The following is a 27,803-nucleotide window of genomic DNA, read 5'->3' as shown; positions in this document are numbered from 1 at the left end:
ACTTTAACAAATTTAAATAAACATTGTTCAGAAAAATATAAAACAAAAATTCTCCATAAATAGTTTTTATATAATATTCGAATATGGTTTTCACATCTACTTACCCTTTAGACACGGATAAACTATTAACGAATACTCCACTGGTATGACAATTGACAGGCAGCAACTATAATTTTGTTTACAAATGAAATTCTGTTTACGTACCAAAATTCTCACGTAATATAAGAGTTTTATGGAAGCGAATAAACGCTTCTGTACAAATCGGTGATCATCTTTCGGCTGGTAACCAGATTTCAATTGATTTTTTCTGCCATGACCAAATCAAACTCAAAACTACGTGACCAGCAAAAAGATTTAATTGCACTTGGTGAAGAGCATGGCCTTATATCGCCTTTGGTTCACGTTGGGCAGTTTCAGGTAATGTTTAATATATTTTCATTATAATTGTTTCGTTCGTCATTTACGTTTAATGCTATATTGCATTATTGACATTTAAATCAGGGAGTCGAACCGTTTGACTTTTCCGGTTCGGGTTCAAGGATTTTTTCGGAATCCGGTTCGGAGGAATTTAAAAGTTCCGGTTCAGCTCCGGTTCAACCATCGTTATTTTAAAACCGGTTCATAAAGTTCCGGTTCAGATACAATATAATTTGCGTTAAATCTCAAAATGTGGGTCGATAAATGTAAAGAATAATCTTTGAATTGTAAGTCATTTAATCTAAGTTACGTTACTTATTGAAAAAACAGAAACTCATTATTGAAATATCTAAAAAATAAAAAATAAACGATTTTTTCATTCAATATTACTATTTTTTCATTCAATTTCGAACAAGGCGTAACTTGACTCTGTAAAATAAAAGTTCTGATGTCATGCAGGAGCGAACCGCTTTTGTTTACAGGTTCAGGCTCGGTTAAGGTTCAGGTACTTTCAAAATATTCGGTTCAGTTCCGGTTCAGCTCCTTAAAATCTTATAAAACCGGTTCAGGTTCGGTTACGGTTCGGAAAAAATTGACCCAAAACCAGTTCATAAAGTTCCGGTTCGGTTCCGGTTCGACTCCCTGATTTAAATTGACAGTGTGCTTATATCTTTAAATAATTTTTATTCATATGGATGCTTGTCTTTGTAGTCTGACTGCAAACTCCTGCTCTCAGAAGGTGACATGGATCCAAACAAAAAGACACCATTTACCACCAAAAATCTAAGCAGTTTAATGGATGTTGATGAAGAGACAATTGAGGAACTTCAACAGGTTTGCAGGTTTGTGCAGTAATAGCAAAATCAATTTTGATTGTGGCAATATTAAATCTTGTTTATCTGCCATTTTCATAAATAGCAACATCGATAATTGCAGCAGTAATTTGTTAGATTTCACTTGAAAGCAGGTTTTATTTACCTACCTAGATCACAAAAATGTTCACTTTATTTAGCCCTTCCTCATTGTATTGTTCTCGGGAGTCTGAAGTGAACAACTGGGATCAGCCAAATCAAATCCCCCGAGACACTGGTTTGGTCACCCTTGAACATTGGAAAAACAATACTAAATATAAGGAGGACAAATCTGTTAATAAATGCAAATACTCTGACTTGGATTGTGCCTTGGTAAGGTCTACAACACAATTTACTTTTTTAAATCAAACTACGTAAGGATCATATGTTACTTCTGTGTTGTGTGTAGCGTGAGAAAGCTGATCAGATAAAGGCTAAAGATGCCAGCGACCAAGTGCAGTATCCTGATGTTGTGTTGACAGTTTGTGTAAACTTCTCACAAAACAACAGAAACCACAAAAATTGTGGAGTTGATTACCTCGTGCTTGGAAGTCAGGTTTGTTGAAATTAAAAAGTATCCCAAGATTACACAAGGGTTTACAGTTTGCTTGTTTTGTATAGAAACTCTCCGAGTTAAGAGACCGAATACCATGTGGTATCGACCATCAACCTGTAGGCAACTTTACTGACAACCCAGATCATCCTAGAGATATTAAACTGAAAGATGTCTGTCCGTCATCCTTCTTTCTTATTGAAAACACATTCTTTAATGATACCCGTCCACCTTGTATTGATATCAGCAGGTAGTTTCATAAAAATTGCTCTTGGGTTACCAAGCTGGTTTAAAGTAGCTCACTTGTGCTATTTTTTTTTTTCAGAGACCTTATTGAATGGTCAAAAACAATTGCAACAAGGGTACCTGAAGATGCTCAACGTTTAAGCATGTCAGACGTCACATTTAATGATCTCACACTCAGGCTTGGTTTTCCCTACTTTTTCTGCCATCAAGGCTTGTGCGAACACTTAATCGTGTTTAAAGGCATTAGGTATGACTAGTAATTGCGGACTGTCTTGTAATCTGTCATAATGGTGAATGCTTCTACAATATGCAAATTAATGACGTTATTGCTGCAGATTATTAAACGAAAGTGACTGTCAATCACGAAGTGCTTACCCCGTATCAATCTCCCGCGCCATTTTCAAAACTATTCCATGCAAGGTTGGAAAGATTGAGATGTATTTAAGTTCGTGCAAATAAATATTAAAGGTACACCTTTCTTTTCAGGTTTGCAACTATTTTATTTCAACGTGGATGACGAGAAACGATTCATTAGCTCCCGAAGACCCCTGTTTTCTGTGCGACTCCTGTTTTCGGCAGCTGCACTACGACAAGCAGGGGACCAAGGTGGGCGACTTCATCGCCTTTCCTTATTTCAGCCTTATCGCGCTTGACTATTGAGCAATAATCTCAACACGCACTACGTCTGCTGTTGGTCAAGGTGTCACCGTTTCTATCTTTTTATTTTTTCACATTACGTGAAGTAAAAGGCAAGCGTGGAAAGCAATGGCGTGTTTGTTTGTGTGTTATATAATCGTGCAACGAGAAGCTCACAGTAAAGGCAAATGGCTGGTAGTTTCGTTATGAACAGAGGCCAAAGAGTAAAAAAGATTGACCGTAGGCAATGGCAAAAAAAGCTTTTTTTCATTAACTGAAAAAGATCTATGAATGGAGTAAAGCGGCGAACGTATGTTTACCTAACGAACGATATATGATGAACACAACAAAATAAACATTCAAGAAAAAGTTGAGTTGAACAAGGTAAAAGTAATCAAACAGTGCTTTTTAAACCTAATAGACTTCCATAAAAGTATATACTACAACACTGCGAAATCGCTTAAACTATGTAAATCGCAACCAAAGTCCTGCAATTAAATTGTTTTGGGACAAAAAATGATTGTTGTGATATTAATTCATCAGACTGATGTTACGTATTTACACAACACGGCATATTTAATATAGAATCATTTATCTAATAGAAACAAAGTAATTTAGCAAAAAGTAAATATGTAGACGGGAAAAATCAGTAACCCATATAAACAGTGCAACTGGTTGAGATGAGTTGTATGTGGGTCTCCGCAAAGTACGTAGAGGTAAGAAATGGATTGCTAGTGGAACTTGCCACAATACCGCGGTTAAAGTTCTTACAAAAAATATATCTACACATATATTGGGGTGACGGTATTGGATACCATTTCGAAGCATTGAAAATAAAATTACTTGTTGCATTCAGTTTTACTAGGATATCAGACACATTATTTTTCGTTTAGGTTGTATAGTTTATCTGGTTAGACCAGCGGTTCTCAACCCTTTTTGGCTTGCGGCACCCTACAGAAATTATAAATAGTTTACGGAACCCTTGCTCGTATTTTTTGAGTGGTTAACTGTAACGTTACAATAAACGAGATTGAAACAGCACATTAACTGTGCAACAAGGTTCATTTTTTTTCAATTTTTCGCACTTCTATCGTACACAAAAATTGTATCAAAAAGCTTACCAATAGAGCAAAAATTATAATCCTAAAGAATTTGAAATATATCTTGGCACCCTTAAGCGCTAAAACGGCACCCTAGAGTGCCGCGGCAAACCGGTTGAGAACCACTGGGTTAGACTTTCAAGCAAATTTTGTTACAACTTACAAAAACACTGGAAACTTAAATAAACGTGTAAAGGGTATCGTAAAAATACTTCTGATTCGCCGCTCTTTCAACAAAAAGTCCGGTGGCCCGGTTAGGCCTTCTTGAGAAGAGGCTCCAGGTTTTCGGCGCAGCTTGACTGCGAGTGGGACTTGCGCAAGACGACGCCTAAGTTGCCCGATCGCGACCTCGGGAAAGTGGCCACGCTGTTGAACTCGCAAGTCGAGTTGTTGTTGGCGTTGCGTCCTATGTGCGGGGTGCAGGGCGCCGAGTGGTCGGTAAAGGCATCTTCGTCGACCTGGGTGAGCGGCGCGTGTTTGTCGCGCTTGCGATGCACACGCTTCTTGCGCTTGTTGAGGCTCTTCTTGGACCTACCGAAAATAACGTGGGTTTAGAACGTTGGTTCCGGATATTTCATAAGCCAATACTTAAAATGTGGAAGTAAAAAACAAGCACAGCCCCGAACTACATACAGTATACAGTAAACTCGCATTTTATTATTTGTTGCAATAATTTCTATCTTCAAATCATTAAATATTCGATGGGACGGGTCAGATTAGTTAAGAGTGTATAAATGAATTTCCTTTTAAAACATTCAGATTAGTGGTACTTAATCTATAATATTACCAAGAAAAAGAGAAAAAATGCTTTGGTTGACGACTGAACAGCAAAAGTTAGAATCCATTGAATGAACATAACTTTACTTATTTTAGGTAATCTTTAGTCAATTCGCGTGGTGTTGATAACAGGCCATGGATTAAATGACATTATGTTCTTCAAGGGTTGACCCTACAAAGCGTTTCTTGACAATGGTCCTCCGCCCCCAGGATGGCCGCAGAGCAATCTTACGGGGCGACAAACTAATCCTAATTTTAATAATAGTCTGATAAACCCGAATTCATCGTTTTCATTATAACTTTATGGACTTTCTTGACGTTTCATGAAACATTTTCCCAAACCGTAAGCAAGCGGGGCACAGAAAGTGTTGAGAGCCATTGAAAAGAGCCACGAGTACGACTAATAAAAGGTTGAGAACCACTGATCTAACTCAACGCCAGCTAAAAAAATATAACCTAGCTGAGCTTGGTGTCGCACAAAACACTAAAGACAGATTTAAAGTAATTTTAACAACAGTAGCGTAGTGAACAGCGTACTCACTTTGTTCGCGCATCCTCAACCTCGCCTTCGTCCCATTCACTGAGCGATGTTTGGTCGCTGTACTTAATCGGCTTACTGCTGTCGAAGTCTGGCGCCTGGATATTTGACAATAGAAATATGTTGGCAATTGCCTAATTTATCGCGTCAAAGTATGTGCAACAGAGTTAGGTTTACAAAGGATTTGAAATTAGTGGATAAGTTTTAATTGGCCTTGAACACTAGCGGTGCCATATTAAGGCAACCAGCATAGGTTACTGAAACGTTGGTAAAAAAAATAAAATTACCAGGAGCTGTTTTTTGATTTGTACGACTTATATCTCAGGTAGTCGAGTCCCGAGTCCGCAGCCCTGCTGTTAACACACATAGTTTGGGCATATCACATACCTTCCACCAGCAGTCGAAAGGCGTTTGTGGTGCGAGTGGCGCGTACTTCTCGTGCCACATTGTGGTGTCAATGGCGTCGGTGATGCTCTTGTAGATAGGTCTACCGCTGCCAGGTGACGGCTTGATGGTCAAGGTAGGCGTTGCGCTGTACTTCCGCCTGCCACTGGGTGCCTTGTCTAGAAAAAGCACAGATTGTGGTTAGAGCAAAGTTAACGCTGGACATATAATCGTAAAAATGTAGACTGAAATTGTCATAATCTACAATAGAAAAGTTATGCTGTAAACTCTGTGTTTAATAGTAACAAAATTGTAGAAATATACAACAGTTCCACGACAGGTTGATTTTTGCATATTTGTTTGGGGGTTGTTTCACTATACAAAGGTTTTTCTATTTCACAAAAAATGTTTACCAATTTGCTTTGACACTCACACTTATTTTCGCACACACGCAGAAGCTATTAAGGACAAAGACTTGTACAGCTGCAAAACTGCATATTATACAGAAGTTTAAAACAAGAATTACCTTTGGCGTGATCTTTAGTTGCAACATTAGATCTAGTCGAAGGCTGATCGAACGTAGTTCCCAGCGGCATAATATCGTGACCGTTGATGTCATGAGGCGAACTCGGGCCGGCTTGATCACGCGATGGCGACAGAGGGCCGATCTCGAAGCATGATACACTCGATCTTGGCTCAGGATCAGCCCGGAGCAGAGGGGAATACCCGTTTTCCTTGGTATCGGATTCAGAAATCCAGAACGCGCTTCCTTGACTTTCGGCATCCAGAATTATGTCGGGGTGCGATATGTTGACTTTATTCTGTGGCCTTATGTGTGTTGTCAGTGGAATCATTTCCCTGTAACATTTCTCAATAATATTAACGACCAGTACGTTATATATATAATAATTAACCACTTATATAATATATAGTGGCGAACCAAGTCAGCGTTTTCTTCTAATTAGTGCTTTGATGTTGCTTCTCGGTATAACGTAATAAATCGATTATCATCGTTAGTTTTTTAAAAGTTATACGTAATGCTATATGTCAGGGGTATCCAAACACGTCTCGATCACCACATTTCATCTGGTCGATCGCGTCAAAAATGTGTTACGCCATTACAGTAGCTGTCGCACAAGCGGATCATTAAAATGACCAATTGTTGTCTGGACACAAGCCCAATAAAGCGTTCTTAGACGTAAACGTAACAAATCAAATTTAATCGCTGGTTCGGAATGCAATAAACGCTAAGAATGTTTAAAGTGTTCTTGCGACTTTTTTGCCGAACACGTCGATCGAGAGTGTCTAAACAATATTTCAGTCGACCATAATCAAACATAAGTTGGCTACACCTGCTATATGTCTTTCGCTTTTATTGAAAGGTCAACATTTTCACCCTACAACTATTTGCTGCGATGTAAAAACGAGCACTTGCATAAAATGTGCGTGTCAGCGCGTTAATCGGCTTCAGCGAAATTCGATCGCGACTCACCTGCTTCTGCTGACGATGTCGCTGTTGCTTTTGTCAGCGGGCTGGAAATTGCTCTTGTGCTCGGACTTGCCCGCCAGCATAATGTTCTGGCACGACAGTGACTTGGTGTCGTCGTCGGGCACTGACACTTGGGCGCCGAAGCCGAACCTGGCACTTCGCCTGTCGGGCAGCTGCAGGAAGTTGTCTGACTTCTTGTCATCCAGAACGCCTGGCGAATGTTAAAGTGTTAAGATTAACAGTGAGTTTGCTAACGGGAAGTTTGATGAACGTGCTTTATGACCTGTTTAATTGTGTAAGCATTCTATTACTTGCGGTCAAAGGTCACTGAGTACATGCCAGGTGTCTTGACAATGTAGTTGTCCTTACGACAGTTGGTGTTACTATCCTGTCGCGTTAGTAGTTCGTATTGTGAGCTACTTGTAAGTGTTTGGCAATCATGTTGAACTTACACTGATGCTGTTTCTGTTTCAATAACATTATTTTGTTTTCATTCGAATCAATATATGAAGCCACTTGTGGTATTAATAAATTCCTGTACACTAATAAAGACTTCAGTATCGGATCCATTAGTTTTCACAAATGGACACGTGTTTTTCTTAGCTCGATACAAATAATGTTTCACCAAATCATAACGCTTATCCACCATTTCACAATGCTTAAGTTTGAGCACTATTTCTAAAACTGCGCAGTTTTCTATACGTCAATAACACGTCACTCTATAAAACATAATATTACCGTTTTCACATATAATTGTACTAATTTTGTGTATCACTACCATTTTCGAATTTTTAATTAATTTTTTATAGGTAACTTGTAAGGATTAACGAAGAAATATTGTTCATCCTGTACAAAGAAAAAGGAATAAAATACATACTAACTCCTGTTTGTGCCTTAAGCAAACGCGATTAGTACAAGTTTATCCACCGTAACTTACATTACACAGTCAGAAAACAAACACTGTCTCCAATGTAAGAACAAACCTGTGGAGTTGGTCCTGCGAAGTGGTTGTCCCGCGTCTAACAACGAAGATTTGCTTTTCTCGCTACTTTTGTTTCTAAGAAATAACATTATGGTAAAAGAACCCGTCAAGTTGTGGAATACAAATACACATACATCCGTGTAGAACACTTTTGTTGGACGGAAATCTAACCTTTGTTTTCCAAGCGTTGGATGCCAGTCGCACACCGAACTCAATTCCGAATCCTGACGTTTTCGCGAACGTTGGCGTAAAGACCACCAAACCCGGGCAGCGTTGCTTTGTGGCAGTGGAGCTGGGATAAAAATGAACAATATAGAAATTGTCGCCGTGAACCAAGAATAATAAAAAAATATGTATGTCGCTTTACTCATTATATTCGGTTTAAAGACTTCACTGAGAGCAGATTTTAGCAGTGGCAGTGAAACGCAAAATTCGTTAAGCACACCGTTATGACGAAGAACTAAGAAGCCGATCAGAATTCATGGTAGAATCTTGAACCATAAACAGCTTTAAAATCAGGGTTGTGCTCTCTATCGAGCATTATTCACATCAGATATTGAACAACCAGGAATTGCTTTCCCTAATATTTTAAACTTAACAATTAAATACAATGTAAACCAAATGTTTATAGATCAGTGGTTCTTAAGCTGGGGATATTTATCCGCAATGGGGCAATTTGACAAATATTTTGAGTAATTTTATTAATGATAAGAGATGCTTAGTTTGACCGCAGAAAAGCAAAAAGTAGTATCCTTTAAAGTTTAAATGCTTACATTTTCAAGGTTTATTCGAAATCAAAGTATTAGTTCGATTTAGTGTTGATTTTTTGTTAACCGTACGATTCGGGATCAAAACTTCGATTTTAACCAGGGGTAATGAAAGTCGATTAATATTTCTCGAAAAACAGGTAAGGATAACGACACAAAAATAATTTAATAACTATTGATCTATACATGCTACATTGCTACATGAAACGGTCCGCTAGTCACGTTACCAATATCGGACGGGCTGGCGTACTGTCTCTCAACTTCGGAGCACGAGTCTGTCCTTCCGGTGTTCTGGCGGGATCGGAGGTTGGTGGTTGACGAGCCGCTTGCGTGACGCCCGAGAAGCTGTGACAGCAAATTTTAGTTGAAAAGCAAGCTCAAAACGTGCAACTTTAAATTGTGGGCCTCGATGTCTGTTGTAGGTAAAGACAAAGGATTGTCGTAATTTGGCAACATTAAAGTAAAATGCTATTGGTCTTTAGGTTTAATGGATGTACTATTATGTCGGATCACTGGAACCGACCCATTGCCATGTGGTTGTATCAGTAGTTGTCCAATACAATAATGGTTTTTCAACTTTTTTCAGAAATTTTTCGCAAACTAACATTAACTAATGTTTAAGAAACGTTTATAATTTTTGTAAGGTAAATTTCCCATTTAACATATACCAAACTTTTAAGATTTTTTACCTAATAACATTAAAAAATTGTCATGATCAGCTCTCATAATTTTGCCTATGACACCATAGTACTACGTAATTTGGTACCTGATAGGATCGCGTCGCTTTTGTACAATGTGCGGGGTATAAATACAAAATGAAATGCCTAAAAAAGATGGTACACCTTTGTAGTAGTTAGATAATGAAATATTAGGAATCTGGAAATCGTTCTGGCATTGTGTTATCAATCAAATTCACCTTTATGTTGAGTTCCTCTAGATGAGCAAGTCTCGCGTGGAGGTCCATGATCTGATTGTTGAGGAGGAGTTCGCGCTCACACATGTCTTCCATCGTGTCTAGTAACCTCTCAGTGGTCGGGAGCCTGAATAACACAATTCTTCAAAGGACATCCGTGAAATTATCTACAATCGCTTTTTGGGCCTATAGTTATTACAAGAGCGTAGGTTTATAACCTGCAATTATTTTCTTGCAGGCTCTGTTACGTGTGGGTAAGATACAAAAGCTTATTAAGAGGAACTATTGGGTATTATTTTATATACCGGACACGGATACGCTTATAAAGCAGTAATTACATTGACTATAGGTGCAACTATTTAAAAAATATTACTATGGTAAAATGTACGAGAATAGGATAAGTTATGTTTTTCAGTTCCGTTTACCGTTTAAGAGAATAGAAAACATAAAATTATTACCTAAAAAACGGCTAAGCATTATTCTACGCTCTGAATGTGGGATTAGGTTTTGGTTTTAGGTGGTTAATTGGGTGTTGTGACTCTTGAGTGGATTTTATTTTGATGGAAACCAGACCAAACGGCCTTTTAATACAAAGTTGCCGACACATGAGCAGTGATTCTTGTAAGCCCGAAAAAGCGTGCCGCAACCTTGAAAATTGCTTCATGTTTAAATAGGCATGCCGCAAGGCATGAAGAAAAGCTCACACCAATTAATATATAATTGAAAATAACATTGCGGAATTACCTATTACCTTGCGCTGAATTAGGGCCATGTGTCATGGTGTGATATTATTTTTTGTAGGAATAGTGTCGCGTATTTTTTTCGATTTTTTTGTTCGACGCAAGCCTTAATTAAAAGTTGTAGAACCACCGACTTGGGGAGTCTAAGAACATAACTTGCAATGCAGGCACGGAAACAATGTTAAGAAAACACTGTTTACTTGTAAAAAAACTGTTCCCAAAAGGTTACTATGGAGAAAAATTGTGCTTTTGCAACTTTAGGCTAAATTAAAAAGATTTTAGCATCGATGATCGGCTACTAGTTGACGCCTTTTTAGTTGTGAGCAAACTTTGTCAATAAGTAAAAGTAAAAAGCTCACTTTTCCTCGTGCTTCGGTTTTCCGTTCAATCCTGGAGGCGGAGTGCGGTTAGATCGGAAGAAGTCGTCCACGCATTCCTCTTCGAAGTCGTGCAACTTCTCCACGTCATCATCGTCCAGGAAGAGTTCTAAAAAGACAAACACGGAGGTTAGATTACTAAAAAGAATACAGGATACCACTACGGTAAATGTTAAATGTGTGAATTCTCGTCTCTACTTAATAAGAAGTTTTAATTACATCTCAAGTGAAACTGACACCCAATAAAGATGCAAAGATGGTAATATAAGACCTATTAATATGTTTGTAACACACATTGTCTAGTTATTGACAACTATTTTAATACAAAAACGTTTGCTCGCCGTAAATTTATTTCTAACAGCAAAAGCAAGTCGACAGTAAAATTTGAAAAGTTACTATCGAAGTAACAACAAATGACACACGTCCTGAGTTCACTTACTGAGCCCACGGTCGGAAGTAGACTTCTTTCGCTTCATGCAGAGTCGCTGGAAGATCATGAGGATGTAGCTGATGATGATGAGAGGTGGAGGAAGAACCGGACGCAGCTCAAATTCCACGATAGTAAGGTAGCGCTGGAACTTCCAGATCTTGTCGGAGTAGTTCCTTACTCTTGCATATGTGTTGCTGTGAGCGAAATTAGAGTTACACGGTTCGTCGGTGAAGAATATTTAATAATATCTAGAGATTGACCTATATCACTTTTTTGGACCGATACCGATTTTTTTTCGCTGATCTACAATCCTACCACATTTATTTTAACAGTAACGAACCGATCTGTCATAGTTGAAATTTCAAGAAAGGGATATCGCTTCAAATTCGTTACCCAATTGTCTTCGAAAGATATGTTATTTATAAATATAAATAGTAAATAAACACCTACAGGTAAAACCTAAAAATATTATTATTAAAAAAATATTATTGAACGTCAGATGTTAAATTTAGGTATATGATCAGGCTGCCGTATAATTTTCTAAAACATAGAGGATCGCTTTTGAATAAAATATTATCGGATATCTCCAGGAGGGCTCCGGTTATTTTCTCATTCTGCAGAAGTTAATTTATTTTCACTCAAGTCAAAAAAGTTTAGAAACAATTATTTTACCTGCACAATTTTTCGATTGCGCAAAAGAAAAAAGTTTTCCAGACAACAAAGTTTTTCAGACAACAATCGAAAGAGTTAATAATTAGAGCAAATTGACACACTTCGTGCCAAACTGATCAAGCTAGATGGCGTATGAAATAAGTACGGTTCTTAGAATTTGTACGGTCAGACTGTTCTACGTAATGGTAGTTAAACTTAGGTTTATCCAGACCATAAGATTTCGAAATTCAATAGCAGCCTCGTAGCAGGACTTGGAACTCCCGTTGGCCTTGCCGATAACGGAAGTTGCTTTTGTGAAAATGAATTTGCGATAACCCACCAATTACCAGGAAAAGAAAGCTTGAAAGAATATAGGTAACGATAACAGCAGAACACGCTGAAAATTCCGGCGAGAAATAGCATGTAAACTGCGTTAATCATATGTTTAAGTTACTTAGATTTGTTGCAAAACGCATTTGGACAGTAATTTAGCTCCTATTCAAACCCAACTCTATTTCGGGGCAACATGTTTCACCTTTTTTAATGTACTGACAAAACTAGCCTAGAGTTTTCAGTTTCAGAAAACAATTTGCGCTTACTTGAAGACTGCGATGAGCAAGTTAAGCAGAAGAATGTTTGCGACTAGAAGGTAAACGGTCATAAAAGCTGGGGCGATCCAGGACGCGGTTACACACAGCGATGGGTCTTCGCCGTCGCAAGCTGCAAAGAATTGCAAAATCCAAAAAATTCTGGTGTTGTAAAACAACAGTCCAACGATTATATCGTATAGTAGTTATGATAAAATCAAACAAAGGCATTTACATTTGTCACACATTGAGATATGTTCGCAAAAGTTTTAGACTGCCATACCCAATCGTTAGTAATGAAATTAAAAATATAATATATATGTTTAGACAAAATATTTTTTAGAGTTTCTATGTTTTTCAAATTTCTCTGTCAAGCGTAGTACTACAGAAGCAATTCACTTATTGCACGTCACTTCCACAATGCTTATCGTGTAAAACGCATCATATTTTCCGCCTCGGCAGTAGCATGTCTGCATACACAGTGCTAACGAAAATTTACCTTGTAGCAAAATAAATCACATGTTACCGGCAATATTTTTAGCAAAAGGTGATTGACTTAATTAAGTAAAAATGGAAGGCAAAACTTGTGCGAAGACGCTTTCTTTAATTAATGGCCAGTAACGCACTTACGATCAATCTTGCCGGCGTACACTTCGCCGTAAAGCATGAAGTACGGTTCGAGCAGGGAATTCTTCAGCAGGGACCATGATGCGTTCTCGTTTGGGTGAAGTATAGCCTGCAAGAGGAGGAGCCAATTAATTTTGTACCGAAGAGTTGACATAGGACATTGTGCGTCGGCAAGTCATCGACTTTAACAGACCATTCGCCGACGGCCGGTTTTAATGTCACGCTGGCAAAACTTTTTGTTTTGTCAACAGGCTATAGTTTTGGTTCTAATATGTATTGGAGGTTATAATCTGCCTTTACAGACTGAACCAACGCCCTGCTTTTACAGACTGAACCAACGCCCTAATTTACCTACAGCATAGGGTTACCATTTGTTTAGAGCAGGGGTTCTCAAACTATAGGAAACGCATACAGCCGATCCCCAGGAGAACGATTTCGGGGGAAATTTCGGGGGGCGCGAACAAGTTCATTTTACTGCCACTGTGACGATTTTCACCAGTGGCCAAGTTGAATCCAGCGATAGTGAAGGGGTAGGCACTACATGCAGATAAATCGAAAGGCAACGCAGCTGAAAAAAGTTTGGAAATCCCGGGTTGTTTAGAGATTGACCCGCACTGTTAATTTCAGTCGCAAAATAAACTCACTTGTCTTGCGACGCCGAAGCTGACGAGAATTACCGCCAAGAGGATAATAAAGGTGCCGAGGTCGACCATCATTTTGCCCATCATCATCACGTAAGGTCCCAAGTATTTGTTAACACTAAAATAAAACACACAACTCAGCGGTCAGCAACGAAACAACTCGTGCGGAGCGGATAACGCACACATGTCCTCCATTCGGTCAAAACTGTGGAAAAAATATTTATCAAGCTGCAAGGGCAAAGTACATCTTGTGTGCTATGGCCCAGACTAAATTTGATTTTCGTTTATTCTGCGGGGACAGTTTTTACAGTAATCTACGGGGTCAAAAATGATTGGTGTATAGTGATTTTGTTATTTCCTAGACTTGCAGAGGTAACGACTAATGGCCGATATAATGGAAAAATTATATTGTGAAAAATTTGTAAAGGCAATCTTACCTGAATATGTTGAGAAGGTGGGCGTACCAGAGCACGATGTTGGCGCAGTACACGGCCCGGCCAACCATCAGTATTTCGGGCACCGGAGACATACGGAGGCCAAAGCCGATGAAGAACATGACGATCGTTACGAGGTCGAGAACGTTCCAGAAGCTCGAGCCCCACACTTTGCACTTTTGCACCATGCCGCTCGGTGCCGAAACCACGATCTCCCGAATCTGATGTTGTTAATATCAAATGAAACGCATACAACTGTCAGTTCACTGTACAGATTGTGTTGGGAAAATGCCAAGCGTATGGCATAAGCAATACTGTACTGTACAGTATACGCTTTGAAGATGAAAAATCGGCAGCAACGGTTTGATATCTAGAAATATGTAAATCGTTTCCATATACTCTGTAAGGGTTGGCACAAGTTTGTGTTCGCTACGCACATGGGGGGGAATGTTTTTACATACAAATGTTTCACGAAATCAATGAAAAGTCAAATTTGGAGACAAAATTGAAAGTATGACCCATAGCAAAGCATAATCGCCCTAATGCCTTCCTTTGCACCTGGTAAACTGGTATATTTAGAGATTGTCAAAGTTTCGCCTACGTGATAGAATCGGTTGCAGTTATTTTTCTATTAAAAGTGACAACCTTAAAAAACTAGAAAATAAAGACAGAAAACAATTAAACTACCAACCTTTTCGATGCCCAGGGTAAAGGCATGAGAAATCACAATGCACTCCGGTATTTCAGGAAATGGCGCCAGCTTTACCTGAAAGAAAATGTAATCTAACTGAACCTATTTTAAAGCAAAATACTTGAATCGGGTTTAAATGATTTTTCTGTCTGCTATTGGCCTGTAAATCACTGCGACAGAACGTTAGAAACGATACAAGGCCAGTTCAAAAGTCTAAATATAAGGTTGCCGGTTCATAATGTCACGCTGCTTACACAGGAAGAGACGTGCATGTTTAAAAAGCAAATTTTATAGTAAAACTAGACTAGAAATTAGTACGCAATATATTACAATCAAACAAAAAATCTACTTACGAGCACCACGTAGGTAAAGAGAGCGAGCAGAATGGAGTAGGTCATCACGTACATCCAGAATTTGGTGATCGGCGCGTTGTAGAACTCGTATATCTTCTTGTTCAGGCGAAGCTGAGGCGCGCGCATGGCCAGCATCGTGTAAGGGTCCTGGATTTGAATGTGGGAAGGCACTCGGCCGAGAACCTCCGGTTTCTGTGTGAAAAATTTGTTCCGTTAAGCTGCTTAGCTTTCATGCAGTTCGATGGCGTGTTTACAAAGAAACATACGTTAAGTTGCTGGGTTTTTAACGTTTGAAATCAAGAGAACATATTTATAGATGAAAATATTGTAATTACAGTATAAAAGATCACTGTCCCTTCACGTTCGCGATCTGGAACAAAACTAGTTGTGTAATGACGTTTAGCATTAAAATACTTGCGCGACATCAATGTGAAACGACTAGTTACAGGATTAATGCCAGAAGAAGAACTTTTGCTGCTGGAAGACGAACTTGAACTGGAAGACGATGAAGAGGTCGCACTTGATCTATAGCAGAGGGCAGAATATAAACCAGTAACAATTCCCTACGTAGAACCCGATAAAGAACACAGCGATAAACCTCGGTGCGATTTAATGAACTACGACCGAATGAGCTAGGGCATTTCCCCAAAAACACTGTGTGGTAAAAATCAAGGTCGCCTTATAAACGGTCGTCCGATAGAGTTTTCTGGGCCCCCACATATATTGTGCTTGACTAATGGTTTCCAACCTGTAATGATTTGAGGCACCAGAAATAATAAAGAAATTGCGGCACCCTGCTCGAAACTAAATTTCGTTAAATAATCAACTCCCATGTACCTGTCAACGTTAATGCAATATAAACTATGCATGTAGGAAAACTTAATTGGGTTTATTGTAGTCTTATTTGGTTTACATTATTTGATAAATTGTATTTGTCTAATCGTACAAATCGCAAACAGATTCCTAAATTCCCCTTAGTGCTGTTAACACCCCTTCGTGTTTTAACGCTTAGAGAACAAAGTTTGTTTACCCCACGATGGAAGAGGAGACGCTAGAAACCTCGTGGAGATGTTCTTCTACGGTTTGGGGCATGAGAAGCAGCTCTTCGCGCGACTTAAAAGCCAGTGTTAAAATAGACAGAGGAATGATAATGCCGAATAGCACCTGTATACAACAATACATTAGATAGAAGGTATAGTGCAGATAGAAGGTACAGTGCTTAGTGCTTAGTGCTTACGGGCATTGAGTTGAAATAAGAAATGGATGGAATCAAAATTATTTTTTCACTTAATATCGGTTTGATATTTTGCATTCGCCCGCTGCTCCCAATGCTTGTGCCAATCGCCCCGGGCGAGTGATTAAAACCTACTCGCCACACTGCGAGTGTAAAAAGCAAAACTTAGCCATTGTTATCAGATCTATTGGGCTCAATTTGATGATATTCGATAAATTACGGTAAACGCAAAACACTGAAGAATTATGTAAAAGCATAGAAAAGGAAAAGCATGTTAAATCACCGGTGAAAATCAATTAGGTAAAACATAAATTGATAACATTTTTAGCGAGTGGTGTTTCGACGAGACGAGTGCAGATTGGTAGACACTTGCCCGATTGTCGAGTGAAAATTTTAATCCAATTTTAATCCTGTCATCATTACTGCCGTCTCAATTTTAACGAAGTTCCAACAAAAGATTTAAATAACAAACCGTAAAACAATTTAACTTCTTGTGTGCAATTACATTTATCTACTTTAGGATATGAACCTAAAGATTTAAACACTATAGGCTAATTTGCGTCCACTGCAATAGTTCGTTTACGAAATGACTGGCGAAATGACAGGGGAAACACGTCTTGGTTTCCCCTAACTGCTTTCCTTAAAGACATTTATTTGGCTTAACAAGTCATTATTTTGCACAGGTCAAGGCGGTGTTAAACGGAGGTATGCGCACCTTGAGGCCAGAGCTCTTCCGCTCCGAAAGTCCTCCCATCCAGAGGTCGTTGAGGAGGAGCTGAACGCAGGGATGCGCGATAAAGTCGCGGTGCTTGGCAGCCACGGCCAGACTGAGGCAGGTGTGTCGGCTCCACTGCTTCAGCTCGTAGGTGAGTAAATGCTGCGTAGCGTCGTCGTCCGCTCGGTAGCAGATGTCCAGCATTTGCATCGCGAGTTTGTGGAACTCCCTGCGTGCGAAGCATTAGTAAAGGCGACTGTTCTGTTACCTTGTGGCAGGCCAGCGCAATATTATATACTCGCACACAGCGTCACAAGAGCACACTGCTGTTCCCTTAAGTTTATTTGCTATTATTATTACTGCTTTTTCAAAGGTTTCCAACGGATCCGGTCAAACCTAAATGGCCACACTTTGACATTCGTATTAACCGTTGCCTGACGCATGACATTGTAGCTGTAGCAACTCGCACATACTTACATCGAATATACTTTGAGCTGATCCGATTCTTCGACGTCCAGATCGTCGTCGGCCGCTTCCTTCGCCATTGTTTTGTACAATTTACAGGCAACCAACGCCTGGAACAACAACCAAAGGGAGGACGCGTTACAGGCAAGTCCAAACACACAGAAACGCTTGTTTTTATACGTTGCCTTTTGTTCATATGAAAAGAACGCGTCACACACACAAAAAGAGGCATTAACCTTCGCTATGGACTAACGTCGACACAAAAAGAGGCATTAACCTCAGCTATGGACTAACGTCGACACAAAAAGAGGCATTAACCTTAGCTATGGCCTCCTCTCCCTGCTGCCACATAAACAAGGCCATCTTCTGTCGTTTCATGAGCACGGCCCAGACGAGCAGCTCGTGGAAGGGGTAAGCGAAGTGGGGCGCCGCTACGTGCGGGATTTCCACGTCAGCTGCGTGAGGCGACTCGGTCACGGATCGAAGAAACGACTAATAATAAGAGATAGAGGAATATTAGTTGCGGAAAAAATCGATGCCCTGTTTTTAGCTTTAGAACTTGGCAAAAAAAATCGTGGCATGTTGAAAGAATTTTCAAACGAGATACACAAAAATATTTTTATATCAACGAAATTTCGCACAACTTCCTTATCCTGTCATAAAACAGTATATATTTCTGGGCAGTAATAAAAAAAAACGGAATTTTAAGTCACATTTTTTAAATAACAATTTACCAGGTTGTATACACTGCATGAACCACTTTTTACAAAGCTAAAACCAACGTTTTACTGGTTTAAATTTAGTTTTAAGCGCTAATGTCTATAATCTAAAAAGAGCATAATAACGTTGTCCCATGGGAACACCGCATGCATACAAAGTGCTCGTTAATAGGATTTTGTTGTTTTAACAGCAAACATCGCCCAGTAGTGTAGTTCGGTAAGCACCTACATAAGAGCGGTCGATAATGACCCTGTATTACCACACACAAAAATGCATACATGATAGCACAACACTCACATCTGCTTTGTGAAAAGACGAGTTCCCAAAAGCGTTCAGGCCCATCTTAATGCTAATTTGCTTTCGCATCCCCGTATCCGACTTGTTTGAATAGTGGATGCGGAATCTCTTTCTGGTGTAGCTCGATCTGTAGGCACCGCCCATCAACAGCTCGATAACCTACGGAGGCATACAAAAACAAAACAAAACAAGGCTTTTATTTCCGGTTCGGGGCAGACGTCGGATTGTCAATAAATTAGCGAGGGCGGTTGTCAAAAAAGGCAGACCATGTGACGACATATCGGTTATTTGTTAACAGAAATAGAGACCTGTGATGACAAGGTTTATGTGTATTCATGCTTTGCACAAATGTCATAAAATAGTTTTCAGTTTACAGCAAGTTATACAAACGGTGATATTTTTGACCTAGAAAATGGAACCCTTCCTAAATGCGCAAACGTTTGGCGAATACTTTTCTATAATAATAAACAATGGATTGTCTGGTTGTTTTAACCTCGCTTGAAAAGCAAACTACGTACATTTTGACGTTAAACCTGGCGTCAAGATAACTTAAGGACATATGTGTTTGTTAGTCCTACCTGTCCAATGTCAATAAGGGTAAAACGATATGCTGGAGGTATATTCTTTTTTACGTCGTTCACTAAATACATGAGGTTCAAGGGAGGATTCTGCAAAACAAAATGGAGAGAAAATGATTTTAATCCGAAACAAATAAAAAACACAGAGAGACAAATGATAATGTTAGCACACGACAACGGTAGCATGACAACACACTCTGTAATTTTAAACTATAAACCATGTTTAAATGCAAGGGCGTGGTCGTTTTTTGGTTATTTAGGAAGGTAGAAAATTTAACCTTCTGCAAGAACACTATGTATTTTATTAACTTTACACATGACAACGCCCGCGAAGCACTTGTCCATACGTCAAACCAGGAAGCTTTTTGGCAAGCTTTATATCAGCACCGCTTCAACATATCCTGTTTGCGACTTTGCATGGCACGTTTATAAGTTGGCGGTGGCGGTGTACGATACACAGCGCTTTGATTGGCTAACGAAATGGATTTAGTAAACAACATTTTTTATCAACGAAACACCCAAAGGAAAATCAATAATAGTTAAGTAGTGAAAGATTAGTCCAATGGCATGAAACTCCGATCAAGTTCAACAAACTGTTTCAAAGGCCATGTTGGTGTAATTGTAGTGATTTTGTACAAGTAGGGTTCAGGAAATACTTACAGCGTTGTACAGCTCTTCTAGCCTGCTCACAGTGAGGAATTTGTGCATACTGACTCCGTTTTCCATTAACAGCTTTACAAAATCGACTCGGTCACTTCTCAGTGCATCCATCATGGCTTGGTCCAGTGAAAAAACCTAAATAAAGAAAACATAAAATTTTAACCTAAATTGCGCAGACTTGGCGTATAAAAATTCATGTAACACAACTGGTAATTTAGGTCTGTGGTAAACTTTGATTGGCTTGCACAAAAGCATTACAGCACAAGCTCTGGAAGAATCTCACCATAGGAAAAGGGATTTCCTTTTGAACCAGCAATCACGCAAAATGGGTGTAATTATTTCAGTGAAATAAAGCGACAGAATTACAGTTCGCTGGACAAAATAGGCATCAGCTGGCTTTCTATGTGCGATTACAGAAGTGGAAGATCACCTTGAGTGACACCTTTCATATTTTAACCTCACGCTTTCCTTAACAAGGTGTTATACGGCAAATTGCAAACACGAAGAGGTCGTGATTAAGCTGTTACAATAACGACTTTTTAGGGCAGTGCGTCTGGATAACGACTCCCAACAAAAAAATTTAAAGCAATGACCTGCTAAATTGCGCATACACGTGAAAAAACACTGTTAAATTCGCAACGTAATTTCATGATATCCTCTGGAAAAACATATTTCTTTTATTTTGCGATATGTAAAATTGGTCTTTGCAAGTAATGTTGTTGTAAAAATAGATCTATGTACATGCTTTGATGTTATAACAATGCCATAGTATAGCTATATGCTGACAAAAGGTTGATCAGTTATTTGGATCTGTCTTTTTTTTAAACACAGAAACATAAAATTGTATATTTTGTTTAATTATCATTTTTTGGGGCCTTGAAACTTTCACACCCTTCTTTCATGATTACATACCGGCCATTGTCGTCCGTAAACAAAGATCTGGCTCTTGGCAATATCTATTCGGTTCCAGGTCATTGCAAGGTTCAGCATATCCGGAGCTGATTTAGACTGTGCTGTTAAATTCACAATAATCAAAAAATAAAAATAAAACAACTGTAACAAAACTAATTTCAATAATGTGTTACAAAATTCAACTTAATACAACCTTTTAAAGTAGCAGTTAAAATGGCAATGTCAATATCATCTTGGCTATAACCCTGGCCCATACGAAAAATTGTGATCTAAACAAAGCAAATTTCATAATAAATATATTTATGTATATGGAAAACAAATTCTGTTTTGCAAGACAAGTATCTGTTAACTTTAAAGACAAAACAGTATATTAGGTCCAACAACTGGAAAGTAGGATGAGTTTAAGAAAAAGTTAACAACTTAGACCAACCACTGGTAAAGTTTAAGAAAAAGTAAATAACTTACAAGGTCTTTTTTCTTGACACATTCAAGTATTGACATGAAAATATATTGTGCTTGATCTTTACTGCATTTAAAGGTTTCTTGAACCAACACAAGAAGCTGGACACGCAATTCTTCGATCATAATTCTAGAAAAGTTTTCAAACAATTTATCTTCTTTGCAAACATATTATTTTTCTCAATCAATAAAGTTCATAATAAAATTTTGTAGTTAAAAAACTATACATGAACTAATGTAGCAAGGTTATTCAGGCTAGTTTAGCCAATTCAATTTAGGGTTCACCCAGAAATTTAATTGATTTTTAGTCAATCCGACTCACCCATCATCGTCTGTGTATTGATGGGCGAATGCAATAAGGTCGGCAGCTCTTCCACTGCCATCACATAATATCACAGGAATAGGTGGAGATTGGCGAACACTTTCCAGCACCACATTGATTGTGTTTTTGCCACCTTCCAGTACAAGACAAACCACTGGGCAGGTGCGGCCATGACCTGCAACAATTAGTCAACACCATTGGCAGAGATGTAGGTAAGGGTCAAACTTTGAGAACATGGGTATTTCTGGATAGTTTTTCTAATTTTAAGTAAATATGCACTGGATTCTATTGGCTAAAGCACTATATATCCACTAAAAACAGTTTTCATTGCCTTTAACTATGTTTATAGTACCCTTTGTTTTTGTTATAAATCAATTGAAATTTAATGTAGCCACTAGTACAGGGTTACCACAGATTTATATCAAACAGAAAAACTTTTCAAAGACACTTCATAGGTTTTTAAAGGCTTAAAATTGAGTAATTCTACATTTACTATATATAGTTTGAAAACAAATAAATGCTATGGAAACAAAATAAATAGTTTAAAATTATTTTAGTCTGGGACATTTCAAATACATAACTTAGGCTGCACATAAATTATAATAATTATCACTACCATTTTGGAAAAACAGGGCTGTTGGAAAAAACATAGGGTAAGACTTCCAATACATATGTCAATTAAAAGACATCCAAATACTTTTAACAACCCTGTAGCACATGCTTCAAATTAAATCAAATAAATACAACAACTTATTCTGTATGTATTTTATCAATTCTTCTGTAAATTTTTCTTAGTTAAATGAGTGAAAATTACTTATCACAAAAAAAGTAAATTCGCATTACGTAAGATGAGAGGTTGTTGTGCTAAACGCCGCTCTAGAAGTCTTCGGAAACGAAGTTCACTGTCATAGCGGCCTTCAGTGCCATTGTCTACCAATAGAAAGTGAGTGTGTGCAGCATTCAACACCGAACCCTTGCTTATTGGGTTGTCCATTGTCTGATATGAGCTTATTAGCTGAAAAATGAGATATGGTGTTTACGACAGGAATACCCAAGTTTGAATGATAAAGGTATTATTTTTATTTGACATCTAGGATATTTTTATTAAGGAACTGTAGCATATTGTTTTCTAAAAGTTTTAGACAAAATAAAACGAAAAAACGTAATATAAAATAAATTAGTTTTCATGTTACAACTAAGTTACTGGCAAGTGGCAAGTGAGTAGACCATCCAACAATCTTCACTGAAAAACTGTTTTATTAGCAAACATTTGTGTATTTAGAGCATCATACTGTGACTCTTTTCATGCTACAACTAAGTGATTGGTAAGTGAGTACACTTTTCAACAATCTTCACTAAAAAACTGTTTTATTAGCAAATATTTGTGTAATTAGAGCAGGGATGTCCAACCTGCCGCCCGCGGACCACATTGCGACCCGCCTGAAGTTTTTTTGCGGTTTCCTACTCATTTTCACTCCCAAGTAGTATTTTAAACGTTCAATATTAGCCTAATTAAAATGTACCAGTCAGCTTTTAGGGGCGCACTAATAGTATAATATGGGTAAAATATATATATAACTCTAAAGGCCAATACTTAATCTTGAAACTTAATTGGTTCTGCGGCCCATTAAACTATTTCAAGTGTCAATGCGGCCCACTATAATAAAATGTTGGACATCCCTGATTTAGAGCATCATACTGTGACTCAATCTTACAAATTCATCCAGGTGTAGTCACAAAGAAAACAATGCTCTGGAATACAGCTTTTTGTATAAAGAAAATTCCATACAGGAAGTCGCTTGTTTTTGTAACAAGGGATGCCCAGGTTTTATTAATGTGTAAAAGAAATAGGTTACCCATAATTTGTTGTAAGAAGGGACTACAACAATATGTGTCATTGTGTAAAACTTCTGAAGGAAAATTAGATAAAAATTATGGGTCTTTTAAAACACTTAACATATACTTACTGAAAGTTAGTCTGAACCTGGAAGTTGAACAAGGATTGCATTGTTATATTTCTAAAGACCATCGCTGAAATACATAATTTCTATAACAAGGCCACAATTTGCCAGCTGGTCTGTGTTGTCATGCGAAGGCAAAAAGTGTGACATACACTAGGGATATTGCGGTTAACATTAGTCACCTGTGAGCCAACCAAGTCTTCTCTGTGGTCCACCACACCCCAGGCAGCAACTCCAATGCTGACAATCTTGCCACGCGACCTTGCTTTGTGCTCCTTCAGGGCATTACCAACTATAGCTCCTACACCTAATACAAAATAATCAATACTTTCTGTCAACATCATTTTGTCACACCTAAAATAAATAAAATAAAATAATTACCTGTATTTAAGCCAAAGGACATAATCCATGCACCAGTTGTGTTGGCAGCTTTAACCAGTCCATTGCAAAACACTCTGCCGTGCAAAAAACAACAAGAAAGGCTTTAGATATAACTTAACAGTTAAAACCTCAGGTCACAGCCTCACACATAATAAAGTTTAAAAAATGACCAAGGGGACATAGAGGTGTAGCATAACATCTGTAATACCATAACATAGATAACTTTGTTTCATGATTAAAAGTCAATAACACAACCACATTTTGCACAATCCATTGCCTTTATACAATTTTTTGTGTACGATAAAACTGCTGTTGCAAAGTTAATTATCTTTAATCAAATTTGGAAAATTGCAGCAAAGAAACTGTGTTATATTCACCTGTGTAATTTGGGTTGCAGTTGGAAATTGTGTGCACCGCCATGGACAGTGATGACCATCTTTGGAGGATGTAGTTTCCATTCATCAATCATCAGTTGAAGTGCCAGGTCTACATTTGTGTCATGTGCCAGTCTGAGGTACTACAAAAATGTACCAGTATTTATATGAACAAATTAGAAAAAAAATTATTTTCTAAAAACTGCCTTATTTTTACTCTTTATAAAAATGGCAATGTTAATTAAAAACAGCACAAATAACTACAGTCAATTCTAAAAAACACCTGTAAAAATAGCTGAAACTATGAACAAATCAATGAGAAATCATGTTAACTAATTGTGTGATATCAATGATACACTTAATTAATATTTTTTGTAAAGGGAATTAGTAAAACATTTCATAACATCTTATCCTGCATGACATTGCTAAGAAGGACATACTACAGTGGCACTAATCTTATAATCTAAGATTAACACTGATCCAAAACAAGATTATAGACATTAACTAGTGGTAAACTAACTGATGTAGTACTCAAGAATAGCTTATGAAATTTAAACTCAATGAACAATTAGAGTAGTAAAAATGCAGTAAAATGTAGAGTAATAATGACAGAAACAGCACGTTTATATTTTATCCAGTCTCCAAAAGGTGCTATAGCAAATGTTCCAATTTATTTTTTTTAATTTTACCTTAGATTTATCACCCTCTCCAGAGCCTTGAAACTCTAACACTCCATAGGCATCAGTATGAAACAGGGAAGTGTGCTGCATAATGTTCCATTTTGTATCTTCCATTCTCCTCCTAAATTGGTAAGAAATTGGCTGATTATACTACAAGAGATTAAAAATAAATAAAAAATAACTGTTACTAACTCATTTTCAGAAAGTTTGGCATTTTTCAAATCGCTAACTTCTCTTATTTTCTTAGAAAAAGTCTTTTTCTGAAAATTTCCGGCGGTAGCACCCAAAGGAAGGGCCTCCTCCTCTTCAACAATACCTTGCTTATTGAGATAATGATGATCGGACAAGATTCTTCCACAACCACATCTAAGCATAAAAGTATTAGAGTGAAAATTATATTCATAAACTGTACATAATAAAGCACATTTAAACAGTGTTTTGTGTAACCATATCAATCTTTGTGTAAAGACATATTTGTCTAATTCTAAATCTGGAAATCAGGTGGCACTATTAAGTTACGAATTGAATTAGAATTTTGAAAAGATTTCGCACAACCACGCTTGATCAGGCCAAAGTAGAAATGAAATAATTGAAAATACACAAAGTAGAAGCCTGAGCAAAAGGCTATAAAAAGAAGAACATATCCACAGGCACATGCGGTTTTACTTCTACTCGCACTTGGGCTTTTACTTCCTGTATTTCTTCAAATTCTACTTAGACCTGATAAAGAACGGCAGTGCAAAAGCTTGTCAAGATTTAACACGATTTGAGTGCCACTAGATTTCCAGATTTGTTCTTGTTCTATAATGCTGACCTCGACAGAACATCAGACGATGAATGTACATTTGGAATAAACTTTACACATTCCCGTTTCCGGAAATGCAACTCAATCCAAGACTTTTCCTGTAAAATAAACAACTTTTATAATGTAAACAGAGTTATCATTTAAAACCAAATTTTAAATATTAATAAACAAAGTGTGGTCATAACATACTAAGTCTAAACAACAATTCTGCATACAACCTAATGACCTTGTTATAGCAAACAAAAACTTCACTTATAACAACTAAGCATCAGCATAGTGTTTTTTGTGCTGTAGCCCCAACAAATTTTGGGATTATTGCCTACAGTTTATGATTAAACATTATGTCTTTAACTTATGAGTAATGTAAAAAAATCTATAAACAAGACAATAAAAAAATCTTTGACAAAATAGCAGGATGAAAGCAATTTTTCTACGTTGTTGAATGAATGAACGGACATGGTTTGAACAACTGGTATAAGCACGTTAGGCCATGGCAAACAGTCAAGTTTAGATTGTGTAAGTTAAAATAACGAAGTCTGTTGTTAAGCAAACCTCAATTTCTTCAACCGAGTTCGTCCTGCTGGCCGCGGCAGCCACAGATGGCCCTGTATGTGTCATTGCGAAGATGTCGAAGCTGAAGCACTTTTCGCAACACCGAGAAACCAATTTCACTTTCATTCATCATTCGATGCTGATTCTTATTTTAAGGTACTGATGCTGCCTTCTTTTGCGCAAATACACTCGGAGGAACTAACTACAGCTGCGAGTAACACTAAAAACAACACAAGAGCGTGCGTCTCGCGCATGTGGTAGCTACGTGGAATGAGAAAAAGGCAAACTAGACCAGCCTTTCTTAACCTGGGGTCAATTTACCCCTGGGGGTAAATTAGCTATCAATTAAAATATCCATTTTATGCTCACGGGATAATAAACTTGTGCCAGCAGTAGGTATTGGTAGCCTACTTTCCTAGTTGAGATTAACAACCGCTTATTCGAGTAATAGCTTATTGATTCTTTATGTTATGCTTCGCTAATTGATACTTTTTAAGGTTATTGGCAACATCGTTCGTTATCTGTTTGAATTTATCAGCTTCTTAGGCCGTCACGGCATAGATTTAGGTACATGTCTGCGAGCAGACAGTGTGTTTTTAGTTTATTTTTTGTTCAGTTAAGGCCAAGAAAGTTTAGGGACAGTGAGTTTTAAGTGCTTTATTAATTAGTAGCGATAACAGTAAGGTTTAGTTCACCTTTTAAAATTACAGTGCTGGTTATGCATGTGATTGCCTATTTTTTTGTCACTGGGTACGGCTTAACTGCCCAGTTAGTTTATTCTTGATCTTTTTAGCGGTTTAGCCCATTGATCAAGGCGTTTTACACACCATAAGACCTAAAAACCAACAATACCTAAAGCAGAGAAATCTATAAAACCATAGTATTAAGACCAACGACATACTTCAGCCAAGTACGCAGTTTAAGTCCTAAATTCACCAAAAGAAGGCCTTAATGGCCAAAATAACGCCCGAAACTGTGGGTTGAGAGTATCGGACGATCGGGGGCCATCGGTCTGGCATCGGCCTTTTTAGTGATATGTTTGGACGCCCTAATCCAGGGGTTCTCAACCGTGCCCCTGCCCCCCCCCCTGCAGGGCCACGGAGCGGTCATTGGGGGGCCACGGGCATAACTCTCATGAATGTTAACCTTTTTTGTAATGTTTTCTAACACATTTTTGGACTCGTCAGTAGGGATGTTTAAAGGAGAATATCGGATCCTTTTTATTTGTTCTGTTAGGCTAGCAACTAACGTGTAATGCAAGGTACAGAGGTTTTGCAATTTCTATAAAGGGTGGTAAGGTGAAAAACTATTCAATCGTATAACGCATTAAGTACGCTACAGCTGCAGGGTCAATTTTAGGCCACCATTCAGCGAGGTTGTGTACACTACAGCTCATTCATCAAGTAATATCAATGCAATTATAAAACGAAAATCGAGAAATCATTGACGAAGGTGTTGAGCCGAATATAAAAATACTTTCGCGGAGTCCAAGAACAAGCTTTGT

General features: G+C 38.0%; 2 protein-coding genes across 3 annotated transcripts; one reads left to right on the top strand and one right to left on the bottom strand.

Moving 5' to 3' along the window:
* Nucleotides 1–191: 191 nt before the first annotated feature.
* On the top strand, nt 192–2,823 carry LOC146168479 (snRNA-activating protein complex subunit 3-like). The gene is made up of 8 exons (XM_083380459.1): nt 192–417; nt 1,129–1,259; nt 1,430–1,601; nt 1,678–1,824; nt 1,890–2,071; nt 2,147–2,314; nt 2,403–2,487; nt 2,554–2,823. The coding sequence occupies exons 1-8, from the start codon at nt 313–315 to the stop codon at nt 2,725–2,727; spliced, it is 1,164 nt and encodes a 387-aa protein (XP_083236585.1). The 5' UTR covers nt 192–312; the 3' UTR covers nt 2,728–2,823.
* Nucleotides 2,768–26,414, bottom strand: LOC146168478 (transient receptor potential cation channel subfamily M member 1-like). 2 transcript variants are annotated; one of them, XM_083380442.1, is made up of 37 exons: nt 26,300–26,414; nt 25,757–25,845; nt 25,135–25,308; nt 24,952–25,063; nt 24,266–24,405; nt 23,889–23,962; nt 23,690–23,814; nt 22,390–22,561; nt 21,547–21,721; nt 21,231–21,354; nt 20,959–21,034; nt 20,766–20,866; nt 19,854–19,988; nt 19,194–19,283; nt 18,616–18,774; nt 17,917–18,090; nt 17,611–17,708; nt 17,134–17,362; nt 16,215–16,348; nt 15,631–15,709; nt 15,185–15,376; nt 14,832–14,906; nt 14,144–14,361; nt 13,710–13,824; nt 13,069–13,174; nt 12,451–12,571; nt 11,210–11,394; nt 10,753–10,879; nt 9,657–9,780; nt 8,968–9,085; nt 8,145–8,265; nt 7,975–8,048; nt 6,995–7,202; nt 6,029–6,360; nt 5,506–5,681; nt 5,122–5,216; nt 2,768–4,334 (listed from the first exon to the last, which is right to left on the bottom strand). In XM_083380442.1, the coding sequence occupies exons 1-37, from the start codon at nt 26,363–26,365 to the stop codon at nt 4,058–4,060; spliced, it is 5,190 nt and encodes a 1,729-aa protein (XP_083236568.1). In that variant the 5' UTR covers nt 26,366–26,414; the 3' UTR covers nt 2,768–4,057. The 2 variants fall into 2 exon arrangements, with proteins under 2 accessions (XP_083236568.1, XP_083236575.1); XM_083380449.1 differs by lacking the exons at nt 2,768–4,334; nt 5,122–5,216; nt 5,506–5,681; ... (23 more) ...; nt 20,959–21,034; nt 21,231–21,354 and having other exon boundaries at nt 21,543–21,721.
* Nucleotides 26,415–27,803: the final 1,389 nt, after the last annotated feature.

The sequence above is a fragment of the Ascidiella aspersa genome, chromosome 1 (assembly GCF_963924565.1).
Source record: "Ascidiella aspersa chromosome 1, kaAscAspe10.2, whole genome shotgun sequence".
Lineage (NCBI taxonomy): Eukaryota > Metazoa > Chordata > Ascidiacea > Phlebobranchia > Ascidiidae > Ascidiella > Ascidiella aspersa.
The sequence above is the reverse complement of the archived record's forward strand: the minus strand, read 5'-3'. Positions and strand labels throughout refer to the sequence as shown.